The following is a 15,044-nucleotide window of genomic DNA, read 5'->3' on the forward strand; positions in this document are numbered from 1 at the left end:
AATATCCCTACGAATGTTAGTTTTTCTAGAGTCTATACCAAAAAGTGAAATATCAGATCTGTAGAGCATGCACATTTTTTTTCCCCATTAGATACTGCCAGGTGTCTTTCCAAATTGGTTGTGTCAATTTATATTCTCACTGGAGTGTTTCATGGTTCTATTTCTGGACATCCTCAACCAATATTTGGTATTGCCAAGCTTCAGATTTTGTGCTACTCTGTAAATTGTGAAATGTTAGCTTATCAACAGACCCTGAATGTTTTCTGAGCATCCATGTCTGCCAGGGCCCTCTGAGGGGAACACAAGAATCCTAATGAAGTTGGAGTCCTATGGAGCTGGTTGCCATTGGGCAAAGCAGTGTTCGATGGCTCAGGACTAAATGCTACCATCAGAGGTCAGGCTTCAGAGGTTCAGCGATGATCACCGTGTACTGGAGAGGTTATTAGCAGGCAAGGGAACCTCGACAAATGACGAGGAAGAGAGGAGAACATAGGGTGTTGAACCTCAAAGAAGTACAAAGGCAGGTAGTATGGCTGGAATGAGCAGTAAGCCAATAGTCAAACCACTTTTAATTGCCCTGAAACTCCTAGCCAGAAGGGGTTAGTAGAGCTTTCAGGCATACTTGTTTTAATCTCATTTTACAAATGAGCAAATGGAGGCCTAGAAAAATGAGGTCAACTTGTATAAGTCACTTAGTCAAGTGTCAAACATAAAATAAGCAAAGGACTTATTGGTTTAACTAACTAGGAAATCCAATAGATTGATCTTCATTGTGACAAGATAATGCAGAGTTCAAGTAATACCTTTTCCCCTCTCTTTTCTTTCCACACGTTGCTCTGCTTTCCTTCGGTTAGCTTTCTTATCAGCAGTCTGTGTCCTCGTGGAGGCAGAGGTAGGCACCAGCTCATTTCTTTTTTTTAAAATCTTTCCAGCTTGTGTTTCTACTGAAAATAATGTCTGCTCTTTCCCTTTGTTTCTATCAGTCTCCCAAAGATACTCAAACTCCCACTGTTTGACCAGTTAGTTTAATCTTGCTAGGTTTCCTGCTGGGAAAATCAGGACCGTTTCATTGACGGCTGCATGGGAATCACGTTACTGAGGGAGGGCAAGTCCCTCACAGAGAGGGATGCAGGGCGTGCAAAGGCAAGGTGGTCTTGTAGTCGGTGTAGTATCTAGGATGATTGACACCCATGATTGTAGTCATGAGTTTAAATAGAATATAGATGCTATTCATTGCAGGTGCTTTATGTCCACAAATCCATGATTCTAACAATTTTTATAGGAGTGTTTAAATTCATCTCAACAAACACCTTTTGAGTACATTGAAATTGCTTGGCAGATAATACAAAGAAAAATCAATACGTGTCTGTCCCCAGTGGAGTTCCCCAACTTGCTTCGAGCGGCCAGGGCAGGAAAGGTAGGAGTGTAAATAATTCTGATGAGAAGAAGCCATGGGAGAGGTGCAGTGTTGAGATTGCAGTACAGGAATATTACCAAAGGTGTCACCATGCCGGTGGTAGTGCACATTTTTACTCTGAGTAGTAAATGGAACAAGGAGTGGAATGCAATTCCTTGTGGACAGTTTCGTATGAGCCACAACAAAGAGATGGGAAACCATGGAGGCACAAGGGTTGCTGAGTTGGGTCAGGTTGCAGAGTACTCTGAGAGGGGGAGAGTCATCTGAACATCGGAGAAGGGGAAGACGAGCCAGATGCCAAGTGTACTGTCCAGGACCCTAATGTCAGCGGAGGAGTTTGTGCTTCCTTTGGTAGGCCGTGAAAACCACTGATTAATTAATAAAAATCCAGGGTATGGCGTAGCCTGAAAAGTCTGAGCAGTGTTTTTTCTTTTTCTTTTCTTTTTTTGCACGTTTTGAAAATTCTTGCAGCACCCCAGATGAAAATTGCTGGATTAGAGAGAAGCCAGCATGTGGATAAAAGAAGAAAGTCATCGACAGTTTTATTTTATGTTTGCTTATTGTTTGTTTTTAATAGGAACATTCTCTGGCACCAGTGGATAGGCTGACTTGGAGCAGGGAGTTACTGAAAGCAGGGTTAGGGGACTAGAGAATTGTCCTCTGGTGATGTAAAGATTGTTTGAAATAGAACTTGAGGAAGTACAAATGTCAATTGAAAGATGAACTGTGTTGAGGCAGAATCATTTAAAGTGTGAGAAATTCTTCAGTCCTGGTTGATGACGGGGAAGATGGTACCTATCACCGAGTGAGAGAAATAGAGAAGCAGGAGGCAGATTCCCCCCTGGGAGACAGGACTAAGATGATTTTTATGTTGGTAATATAATATTGCAAATATATAGTGTTTTCAGTTACATGTGGATACTGTTTGTAAAATTTTCAGTGCTATTTAAAGTTCCTGGACATGTTTTTCAGCTTTATACGTTTACACAGGGAAAATGAATCACCGCACTGCATTGTTTTTTCACAGAGAAATAGATATTTTGTATATTGCTTTTTATTTTAAGCATTTGGTTGATAAAATTAAACATTCCTGGGACTATAACTGCCAGGCACCTTTTCCTAATGACCCTAATCATAAATGTAGTATAGCATTTCTCCCAAGTCCATTTCTTGGCATACTATAATAGGGAATGTTGTCAGATGTCATGGTGGGGAGGATTTGTTATTAAATATGCATAGGAAACACTGAGTTAAGCATGCTTCTTGAGTGAAGTAGGATTTTTCAGAGCCTTTAGTATATATTTTGAATGTATTGGTGAGTTTGCAAAGAAAGAATGCAGCATGCTGCTTTTTTGAAACTCATTTGATAATTCTTTTGGAGCATCGCTTGGGACTAATATCCCATAGAACACATTTGGAAATGTTGCCATATTAGCCATTGCTGACCAGATGGGAGAGTAGGAATAGCTGCAAGTCCAACATAGCGATTCACATTTTTGTACGAAACCAATTTCTCATACCAAATATAATTACGAGGTCTCTTCTTTAATATATGAAATTCAGTATTTTATTTTGGAAGATACATATTTTGTTGTAATTGAAAATACTCTCTTCGAGATTGCAGTGGTGAGGAAATAGTATCAAGTCCCGGAGAGCCAGCGCTGGCCATGAGTCGGCTGCCTCTGCGCTGGAGCCGCCATCAGAAATGTGTGCATGATCCCATCTCAGTCATCTCCTTGGAATAAACCAAGAATAACATTTAAATTCCAAATGATTTTCTCTTGTTCTGCCACATGCCTCAAGGCTCCTTTCTCCCGAATCCCTTGTCATTTCATATGTATTCAGAGAGTGCGGTTCAGCTCAGCCTGCACTTCTATTATGTGCAAAAGCACTGTCAGAGTGCAAATTTATTTCAACACTGGCTTGACATATATAATGTGCTTAATAAATGATGATTCATTTAATGGATTGTGTTATTTTTTAACGATTCAATTCTACAAAGAGGCATCTCGATTATGGATCTGAATTCTCTACATTAATCTCTCAGAATTCTTTCTTCCTTAGTTTACATAGCTAGCATCACCTGAAGGAGATAACCAACAACGACATCTTCTGCAGCCTAGTTCTTTCTTTATAATACTTCAGATTGATCCTGGGGTGGGGGGAGTCATTGCTATAGGCATCATTGAGAGAAGGTGGAGCCAACCACCTTACCTTTTGCCAGCATATCGCTTTTCTTTATGTGTTTTCTTCAAGGGCTAAATATATATATATATATATATAGTATAGCATTTCTCCAAGTCTATTTCTTGGCATATTATAATAGGGAATGTTGTCAAATATGATATATATATTTAGTATCCAAGATTCCTTAGGTGGAGGAGAAAACTTTGTGGAGAGAGAACATGGAATAGTGGGAAGAGCACTGGCTTTGAAATCAGAGTAGGATTTGAACTTCAGCTTTATCACTTAGTTATTTGACTAAAGTAAGATTCTTAACCTCTCAGCTTCTGTTACATCTGCAGAACTGGGAATCAGGCTCATGTTTTATGATGGTTGTAAGGAATACTGATAATAGTTGTAAAAGCTCAGTCACATTAGAGATACTCTGGTAACTATAATACTATAGAATAAATGATAGCTATAATAATAGATATTTATTATTTCATTCTTTCCTCTCTACTGAATAATTTATTTTCAATTTTATTAATACATTAAAAACCTCACATTTTAGTTGGAGGGCTTTAAAAATTATAATTTAGACTGGCCAGTGTGGCTCAGTGGACTGAGCGTCATCCCGTGGACTGAGAGGTCCTGGTTTGATTCGTGGTCAGGGCACATGCCAGGGTTGCAGGCTCGATTCTCAGTAGGGGGTGTGCAGGAGGCAGCTGATCTATGTGTCTCTCTCGCATCGATGTTTCTATCTCTCCATTCCTTTTTCTCTAAAGAAATCAATAAAAACATATTTAAAAAATTATAATTTAGATGATAAGTTTTAGTTTATACTTTTATAAGACTGTTTCTTAATTTGCTTATAGGTACCATTCTAAATTAGTACTAACCAAACTTTTGTCCTTGTATTAATGTTTAAGAATTTTTGTCTCCTGAAACAATAGGTCAATTTAGTGAATATGGCTGTATTAATCACTGTAATTGATGTAGTAGTAGATTGGTAATGTCTTTAAAGTGGATAAAAGGTCTCAGTTCAAATGTTTTTATATTCAAGAAGTATATATTTTTATGTTGTTCACGCCAACCAAAAGCACATTGTTTAGGTATGGAGTCTGAAATTGTTTCTTTAAATTTAAGACTTAAATTGTAAAACATATGTCATTTGGTATTTATTTCTTGCCTCAGTATATCCACCTCATAAAACGTACTGGGACTACATTTATAACTTTACCTTAGAGACATATAGAATATTGAAAATCATGTCAATATTCTTAACGTAGAAATAGGCAAAATATCTTCCTTTTGAATATAATCCATCTTGACTGAATTATTTCTATCTACTTTGATATTTTCCACTCTAATCTTTGTTATTTCTTATGTCAGTGCTATTAAAAACTTCCATTAGTGATCTTTTTAGAGGGACTGTGAAGTTTGGAACACTGTTCATGTATTCAAAATTAAATTTCAGGGTTGTTGTAGGTCACTTTTGGGCTAACATTTTATTTGCTAGCATTATTCATATAATGTATATAAAGGATTTTAGCATTTAAGTTTTTATTTTCAATTATTTTAGGGAGTTCCAGACTAGCAGTAGTATCTCTCAAGAGTAAGAGTGTAGTTTGGCCTTGACTTTCTAGGGTAGTATTTATCATCTAGGATGACTAGGTTATTGATTTATCAACTGATGTATAGTGTGCTTATATGTGTTTAGGAGTCATCTACATTAATTGTTAGAAAGAGTTTAATTTTCTCTACTAGTAATGACATGCCCATTAAATATGTAAATAAATAGATAAACCCAAGGGTACATTATTCCTTTTATAACAGTAAAAAATTTCTATGAAGTGTAACATAGAGTTAAATGCACAAATCATAAGTAATTTAATTTCACATGGTGAAAATACATCTGTATCAAGAACTAAATAAAACATTACCTGCACCTCAGAGGCTCAAATAATTTCCTCTTAAAATATAATTAAGAATTTTCTCTAAGCTATCAACACTGAAAATACTTGAAATGAGCTATCATTAATTTCTTTTGAAAGGAGAGTGAACATATAATTGTATCTATTAATTTATATTAGTAGCACTTAGCACAATAACTGTCTAATAATGTTTCTTAATAAGTTTCTTGAATTTTTAGACTTATATTGTTCAGGATTGATTTTTTTAATGTTCCCATATTTCAAAAGTGAGATTTAAAAACGTTTCCAGGAAATAGCTTTCATCTGAAATATTTTATTGAGATACTTAATAAAGTAGTTTAAGATTTGTGTTACTTAAATACTGTCTTGGAAGGCATTATCGTTTTATATACAAAGGAAAGGAAGGCCACAATTATGATATTTTCTTTGTCATGTCTACAAATATTCTTCCAATTTGCATTCCCCAGGTATTCTTTCTGGTTTTTAAAATTATTAAAATAGATACACCACTCATTCCCTTTGTTAAGTGTTCACTATAAGTAAAATTTTATGTGCTCTGTCATCAATTTGATGTGATAAAGCAATGGTGTTTCTCTATTTCACACAGCACCGGTCTCTGCAAAGCATCTCTGGGGGTTCTTTGATGTCTAGACAGTTTAAATTATGCCTGCTCCCCTGCCTCCAAATTCCACCCCTGTTCTGCTTCAGGGGTTGTGGGAAATGAAAACAAACCAGAAGGGTTCCATAATGCTGCAGTCTATGGAGAAAAACAAACAAGTAGAATAAGCTGTATATCTTCCCTGGCAGGTGTACAGGAACGGGCCCAATTATAGGGAATGACACGAACAAAAGAATTAGGGACAAATACTGTCCTACTTATTTATTTCTAATTATATTCTTGATATGCAAATACATGTGCATTGTGGACAAAATGAAATGATATAGAAGTTTTGGGGAAGAAAGTAGGAGCACCTTTTACCCCAGTCCCTCAGTATTTTCCTCCCTATGGGCAGCCAAATCTGAGTTTGGTGTGTTTCTTATCCATTGTCCTATTATTGAAATGGTAAGATGTAGAATTTCATTTTAAGTTGGAAAACTAACTTTTTTTTTGTTTGTTTTCCTTTCATAAATCGGGATGATTCTTCCAATTCATCTTTTTAGAAAGTAAGTAACTTTGGAAATTTCAGAGATTTTTTTGTTAAAATATTGATGTTTTATTTTATACGCACACATATGCATTATATTATAGAATGTTAAACTTTTAAATTCTGACTGAGCTGATTAACCCTTAAATTTAGTGTGAATAGAAAAATCTAATTAAATGTAGGAGATGTCGCATAGAAGGTGTTCATGCTATCTAAGAATACAGACTTTTGACACATATAACATGTATTTTATACCCACAGTAAATCATTATTATATATATATAATATATATATTTTTTCATATATATATATATATATATATATATATATATATGTTTTTCTATTCCTTTTCTTTCTTAAGGTAGGCCAAGACATGCTTGCTAGCTCTACTTTTTCTGAATATAAAATAATAAAAATATATAAATAATACTTTTATTTATTACTGTTCAATTGCAGTTAAGACATTCATTTCTTCAGGAAAAGCAGTCCAAATTTTCTACACTTTATGGAATTGTTGAGAATAAGAGCTATAAGAAAATGGTCTGAAAGATTTTAGAAATACACTCTTTTATGTATTTTTATGTATAAAAATACACTCTTCCACATTGGATGAAACAATGACCTTATAATAAGCACTTAAGTATGTTGATGCGAATGTTTTATTGTTTTTAAATAAAGCAGATCGTATCATTAGTTTATTTTTTTCTGTAAAGAATTGCAAGTGACATGCTCAAGACTAAGTGACTAATTAATCAGCCAGTGATTTGAGTTGTAAATTTTGCCTTTGATTGTAAAGTATTTTCTAATTCTTGTAAAAGGCAAATGTTGTAGTTTTGAAATAAAACAAATTTTGTATGTTTAGGGAAAGATTTAGGATAAATTACAGTAGTCTTTGAGACTTTTGGAGATATATTGTCATGTGACTGTGAATTACATATTTTTCAATATTTCTATAGTGAATCTTGAGTTTATTGAGTTAATAAACAGTATAATTAAAATATTCATGCTCAGCAGAGCTTATTATTTATCTGAATCTGGGTGCTTATCACTTATGTTTGCAACAAGCATAACATTAAACTGCTATTTAATCGTCAATTTATCTTCAATTATCTTTTGTTTACTGTACCTTAGAAAAAAATTTAAATTGTAGTGATATTAAATTATATTTGTTCAGTGTTTTTTAAAGCTATCTTTAGCACTTCTTTTTATTATTCTTTAATATTCTAAATCTGAGTTCTTGGAATTGTGTGTACTAGGACCTTAGGAATAAAGAACAGGAAGACTGTGTGTGAGGGTTGATGTTGGGTAATTTTATTAAGTTATATATTTTTAAAGTCTACATTGTATCATTTTTATGTATTGGATTCTATTTTACTTGTAGTGTTCACATTTCCTTGCCAAGTTCCTACAGAAAATCTGTTTCTGACAGTTTCACTAAATTAAAACTCCACCAATCTGGCATAATAATTCCCAGCTTCAAATTGTCTGTGCTTTTTTGCCTGAAGAGAATAATGATAAAAATATATATTTTGAAGTATTCAGTGTAACATGTATAGAATCATTTATCTGGAATTTATTCACGGACAGATATTTCTGGGGAGATGAATCTATTTTACTTTATAAAGTATGCCTGGCCTACTTTAAATACAAGCAAAAAAATCTTTTGTAAGGAAAAATAATGAGGCTGTAAGCTTGTAGAAGTTGCATGAGGAAAGATGTTACATAAACACACAGCGTTATAACCATGTGTACTTTAGAGTCATAACTGCATTGTTCTATGACCAAATTTATATTAGGACTCTTGCTTCCTGTCAGACCCAATGGAATCATATTGACATGTTGGCACAGAGTTGCTTTCTAAAATAATAAAGAGTGCTCTTATTATTATAAAACTTATAAACCTTTATGACTATGATGTGTATATATGCTGACTTGCTATTAAGTGTGTTGTGGCAACTCAGCAGATTTAGCTTTTTCATTTTACTGGTGACTTTTCATGCTAAGTAAGAGATTTGATAGTGTCGGTTTTTAGAGAACATTTAACTCAGTAACACAAAATTATGTTTCCATCACAGAAATTTAAAATTTGAAACCTTATTATCTTAAAGGTCCTCTTGTCCCAAAATAAGTTGGATTAAATATCCCAAACCCATAAGAGGTGAATAAGGTGGAGAAGGGCTTATAATTAATATTGACTCAACCAAATATTGATCTTTAAGCATACTAGGAAGTAAAATGTATACGGAAAAATAAGTAAATTAAAGTAATAATTCTGGTTCTAATTCTAGTTTGCAAAGATATCAGTTTGCAAACAAAACACAAAATAAAACTCTAAAGTCTAACCCAGGAAATACATAGGAGTCATACATTTCATAAATATCTTTCTGTGTATATGAGTACACTTCAATGTTTGTACATATGGGCTTTGATATTTTTAATCACTTGTCTAATGCTGTTATTTTTCTTAAAAAAAAAAAAATCTGGTGACTTAATAATTCAGTCCCTTGCATCTTTTCTACAGAACATAATTATTAGCTGGGCAGAATTCCCAAGCACATATTTCTTTATTTGACAAATCTGAGAAAAGGATGTTATTGTTGAAGATGTATCAGGGATATAAACACAGATTTAAATTTTTATTTGGCCTTGTGAGAAATGCAATCCCATGAGTAACTTAAATGCTTGTAATTTCAAATCAGTTCTTCCCTGGTTTCTCATTATTCTTTTGTTGCTTTTCAACCTATAGGATGGAGCTGTCCTTGAACTTGGTTTATTTGATCATTCAAGTGCAACCATCAAGTTGTCTGTAATATTTAAATACAGAGGCTTCCTGGTATTATTTGCAAAATAACACCACATAAACGTTTGGGCTTTGGCTTCTTTGAAATATGGTGTTGGTTGCTTTATGAATAAAAGCATAATTTCAATTCAGGAGACTTTTTGCCTGGAGCCTATAAGACAGATGCATCTGATTAACTTTGGCAAAACTGGACTGGCCTGTTATTGTAATGTAGATGTTTTCAGGGTTGGGAGGATATTTTTAAAAGGCATGCGAGAGGGTTTTTCTTTTTTTAAGAGACGAGAGAACAGTATGCTGCAGAAACTGCATCTCAGACTGCTTCATTTTTTGCACACTTTTATTTTCTAGTGGAACTTCTCCATTAGCCTGTCTGAATGCAATGCTTCACACTAACACTCGAATAGGGGATGGAACATTCTTCAAAATCCCTGGAAAGTCAGGCCTCTATGCTCTTAAAGTAAGTCGGATTGTTCTCCATATTATGTCTGTTATTGCTATGTATCATGCATTTTTCTCCCCTGACATGTGCAGGTAAACAAAATTAGATTTGGGTAAAGGGTAGAAGAATGACCCCTATGCCTCTTAAATGTTTTCAGATGTCTTAAAAATGATTTCATATTAAGAATAAACAGTGCAATTTTTCTTTAAGGAAAGCATATCTGTGGTTTCACTCTAACATATGGTAATGGAAAATAGTTGTGGCTTCCTTAAAATTCTTGATTCTTAAAAATTTACATGGATGAGTGCCATGGATCATCATCAGGCAAGAGCTTAAGATGATCAGAGTTGCCACAAACTATCTGAATTAACGACCATTGGTTCATACAAAGCTTCACACCTGATGTCTTTCTGTATTTCATAAAAGTCAGAAATGTCTCCATTCTCCTGGAAAACTTGCCGATTTAAGTCAGTTATTTGATTTTTAAAACAAACAGTGATCTCAAGGAAATTTTACTAATAGTGCATATTTGTTATATGAGAAGAATAGAGAAATAAAACTAAAAGCTTCAGGTAACTGAGTCTTAATTATTTTAGTGCAATTTTCATTTTCATCTAGAATGGGAAATACCTCCAAGATATAAAATTCAGAGGACAAAAGCTGATGGTCTACAATGGTTATGTACCTTGGAACAAGTAAAATCAGTGTATTGTTTCTTACAAAGACGTCATTGCTGTAATAAATGATGGATTGCATTTAAAGTTCATGAATTTCCTTTGAGAAGATTTTGTTTTAAATTCTTAAAGTTATACCTGGCAAAGAAACAGATTCTTTCTCAGCTACTAAGTATCAGCCTCTTGTCACTGTGTGTGTTTCAGAAAATTAACACAGGTTAACCAAAAGACTTGTATTATTTTTGATTTTTTTGTAGCTACTTGGGTGCTTAATTTACTGGTTAAAATTCTGAGTAAGCCATTTCCTAACATAAGGAAGAATGTAGAATAGAAAAAAAAAGAAAAGAGAAGAAAACATCATATGGCAAAAAGAAACTTAGTTTTTGTATAGGTTTAAAAAGGTTATCCAAAAACTCAGCTGTGGCATTGTGCTTTTCCTCAGTGTTTTTATATTCTTAAGTTGTGATTTTTATATTAAAAAGTAAATCAGTATTACAATTTCAAATTACAAGTAAAGGTCATAATACTTCAGGATTCTGGAAGTAATTTGAATGTTTTCCGTTGTGACTACATCTTCATTAATCATTTTTAAAAAATACTATAGAAAGAGGAGTCGCCATGCCCAGCTGATGGCACACTGGATTTAGGCTGCGAGTCTGAATTGGATGGCGCAGACATGGCGGAGGCCAGTGCCCGTGGAGAAGGAAATGGAGGTAAGTGTGATGGATCTCAAGATATAAACCCTATTCTCTTAAAAGTTATAGAGAATTTCAATAATTCACTGATTGAATCCCGACCATTATAGATACAATTTCTTCTAAAATTTTGCCACCTCCTTCGATTTACCATCAAACAATTTTGATTCAAAAGGTTTAGTAGCTAAGACAAGTATATACAGTTTTTTGCTTTTTGTTTTGTTTTGTTTTTAACTGTATGGAGTCCCCTGGACAAGCTCGAGTGTTGTTAGTAGAGTTCTCTTGCAAGGTGAGAGGGTGACCAGAGGGTACCCAGTGGTTTTATTCTTACGTGAAGCGTGAGAATGCTAGTGTTTTATGTCTGAGTGTGCAAATATGTCCTGTGATTACAGTAGTTGGATAATAGCTGTGTTCCTGGGTTTGTCCATAGTAAATTAAGCTTAGTGTTAACATTCCTCACAGTGAAATAAGGGCCAGATGAGTGACATTCTCACGAACACTTCTAGCCACCCGTCCAGAATTCTAGGGAGCATTTTTCCACCTCCAAATTCTATCCATGTTAATTCATTTTTCTCATTTCTCTAGACGTTTGCATTATGATTCTGTTGTGTATGTGATTTCTATATTGCAGTGTTGGCGAAGTTTTGTTCCACGAAAGCTGCCATGCTTTATTTTCCACTCCACCCACTGGTCCTACAAGTGGACCCCAATTGTGATTCGGGAGGAAGATTGTGTCCTTAAAGCCTCTGTCTGTGGACTCATAGAAATCAGTAAATTATCTTTAAACAAATCTTAAGGGATCCTTGCAGAAACAGTGTGTCTCACTAATAGCCCAAAACCATTCATTTTAATAATGGCCACAGGAGTCCCTTTGTGTTCTGACCGGACACTCCTGCGCTTTAAGCTGGTGTTGCTTTCTGACCATTTCCCCCGAGGCTGACTCTGCCTCAGCGCCTATCTGATCTGCAGCAGAGACTGAATTAATGTGTGAAACACCGGCTCTTGTCTCAGTAAAACGGCTGAAGTAGGCTAGACTTTTTCAAATCAACTTTCATTGAATTTGATGACCCTGATTCTGTACCTCTTCAACACTCAACCCTGCATCATTGTTGTAATTGTACTGTGGGCTTTGGCAGGTCCTTGTGGTTAGAGGGAGAAAAAGCAGCGATGCCCAGCAGTTTCTTTCTGGAAGGACTGGTGAATGAGGCAGACTCTGTTCCTTCAGCAGAGCAGAGGGGAATCTTCCTCCAGTAGTGCCGCCTGTTCGCATGAGCTCTGTGTGCTGTCTCTCTCAACAGCTATATCGAGCTTTTGCTGGGGGCCAAGTACTATTCTTTTTTTTTTTTTTTTTATCCTCACCTGAGGATATTTTTCCATTTTTTGTACAGATAGAGTGGGAGGGAGAGAGAGGAAGGGAGAGAGAGTGAGAAACATCGGCGTGAAGGGACACATCGAGTGGCTGCCTCCCGCACGACCAACCAGGGCCGGGGACAAACTGCAACCGAAGTACGTGCCCTTAGCGGGAACCGAACCCGGGTCTCTCCGGACCGCAGGCCGATGCTCTAACCGCTGAGCCAAACTGGCCAGGGCCCAAGTACTATTCTTGACATTGCGGTCACAACAGTGAAAATCCAGAACCTAAAGAGACCTCTCATGGATGTTATGTTGGTGAAGAGACAGAGACAATAATCAAACAAGTATCTAACATTTATAGCTTTTTCAGTGCTGACAAGTGATATGGGGCAACATAAATAAGGAAATAAGAGTGGGAGAGAAACTTGAGAAAAGACCCCAGGGGAGTGAAGGAAAAAGTATTTACCGGGAGAGTTTTAGGTAGAAGCAGCAGCAATGACAAAGGACTTGAGGCAGGAGAGTGCCTGGAATGTTCCAGAAACATCAAGAGGCCAGTGTGGTTGGTGGCCAGAGAGAACAAGGGGACATACAGTAAATATGAAGAAAGAGAAGTTATAGGGCCAGATAATATAGTATCTTGATGTTGGCTTCTGGATCTAGGGGTGGGGAACATCTGGCCTGCGGGCTGTATAAGACCCGTGAAATCAATACCAGCTAACATCACACACCTCACCAAATTAGCTGGACCAAATATAGCAGGCTAATATTTAAGCTGATAATTTTGTATGGCCCATGAATGACGTTATAAATATCCAAATGGCCCTTGGCAGAAAAAAGGTTCCCCACCCCTGTGCCATTGTAGGCTTTTGAGCTAAAGAGATAATGATCTCACTTAGGATCACCACGTACCATATATATAAAGATATATAGCTATCAGTTTAGTTTCATCTATGTCTCTCTATCTGTCATCTATCTATCTATCTATCTATCTATCTATCTATCTATCGAGAGATAGATATAGATATATATGAATAAGGTAAAAATAGTGAGACTGGTCCGAAAGCTATGGTCATAATCTAGAGAAGAGGTGACGGTGGTTTGAGTAAGAGAAATGTCACTAGATGTGATGATAAGTGATTGAATTCTGGGTATGTATGAAGGTAGATCTCACAGGAGTTGCTGAAATTAGTGCAGTTAGGAAATAAAGAAGAGTTAGAGATGTCTCCAAAGTTTGAGTGTGAGCAAATAGAACATTGTCTTTAATGTAAGATGGCAAATCTGCAAGAGAACCAGTTTGGGGCAGGGGTTATTGATCAGGACCTTAAGTTTTGAACATAATTAAGTATGAAATTCATTTTCAACAACCAGGTTGATATGTGAAATAATTGGACTTACCTTTCTCAAATTCAAGGGAAAACCCTTGCTGGAGATGTACATTTGAGAGTAGTCAGTTTATAGACGATATTCAGAGGCAAGAAACTGGAGGAGATCCCCAAGAAACTGAAGGTAAACAGGAAAGAGAAGAGGCCCAAAGACTGAGCTCAGGGCTACTTGGATTTTAAAAAGTTGGCGGGATGAAAGGAACCAGCAAATGAGACTGAGGATTAATGGACTAGAGAACATGTATGTTCTGGAAACCAAGTGAAGAATGTGTTTCTGGGGAGGAACTGACTCAAATGTATTAAATGTTTTTGATATGTCAACTTACAATGAAGACAGAAATAACAATTTGATTTGTTTTGGGGAGGCTATTGATGAACTTGATAAGGACAATTTTTGTTGAATGGTGATGAGACCATAAACCTGAAGGGGGTGGGTTCAGGGGAATGGGAGAGCATAAATTGGTGACCCCAACTGTAGACAGTTATTTCAAGGATTTTTTTATATAACGGGAAGAAGCAAAATGGGAAAAATGGCTAGAAGGGAAAGTAGAACCAAGAGAATGTTTTTTTATTTTTATTTGAGAGGTAAATATTAAAATAATTGTATACTGATGGAGAAATCCAGTTGAAAGGAGAATTTGATAATGAAGAGAGTATCCTATTGCCATGTAATTGATTAGATGAGAGGGAATAGGATCTTCTAAATAGATGAAGTGATAGGTCTTATTTAGTAGTACGGAGAGGTTCTCTAAGGAAGCAGTAGGAAAAGTCAGGGTGTTTGGCTAGAAATTAAGGTGGGTGAGTACATGTGGGAGAGGGGCTTATAGATGTTTGAGTCTTATTGCTTCATTTTCCTCAGTGAAGTAGGAAACACATTCATCAGTGGAGAGTAAGGACAGGGAAGACAGTTTTGTAGATTTAAGGAGAAGATACAAAATGTTTGTCTAGAGTCTGACATCATTATGGATACAGTTAAGGTTTCTAATCTTGAATTTAATGAGACCAGTCAGCATGGTTGTACGTTTTCCTCCGGTCATGTTCC

The 15,044-nt window shown here is 35.8% G+C and overlaps 1 protein-coding gene across 1 annotated transcript in view; it reads left to right on the top strand.

The window, feature by feature from the left end:
• The window catches only part of ASXL3 (ASXL transcriptional regulator 3), a 182,719-nt gene that overhangs the window by 60,758 nt on the left and 106,917 nt on the right, over positions 1 to 15,044 (top strand). Inside the window, exons 3-4 of the mRNA XM_036245408.1 lie at positions 9,808 to 9,916; positions 11,177 to 11,285. Of these exons, the coding sequence (XP_036101301.1) occupies positions 9,808 to 9,916; positions 11,177 to 11,285 (218 nt within the window). The remainder of the gene's footprint in view (positions 1 to 9,807; positions 9,917 to 11,176; positions 11,286 to 15,044) is intronic.

This window comes from Molossus molossus, unplaced genomic scaffold, assembly GCF_014108415.1.
Source record: "Molossus molossus isolate mMolMol1 unplaced genomic scaffold, mMolMol1.p scaffold_m16_p_6, whole genome shotgun sequence".
Classification (NCBI taxonomy): Eukaryota; Metazoa; Chordata; class Mammalia; order Chiroptera; family Molossidae; genus Molossus; species Molossus molossus.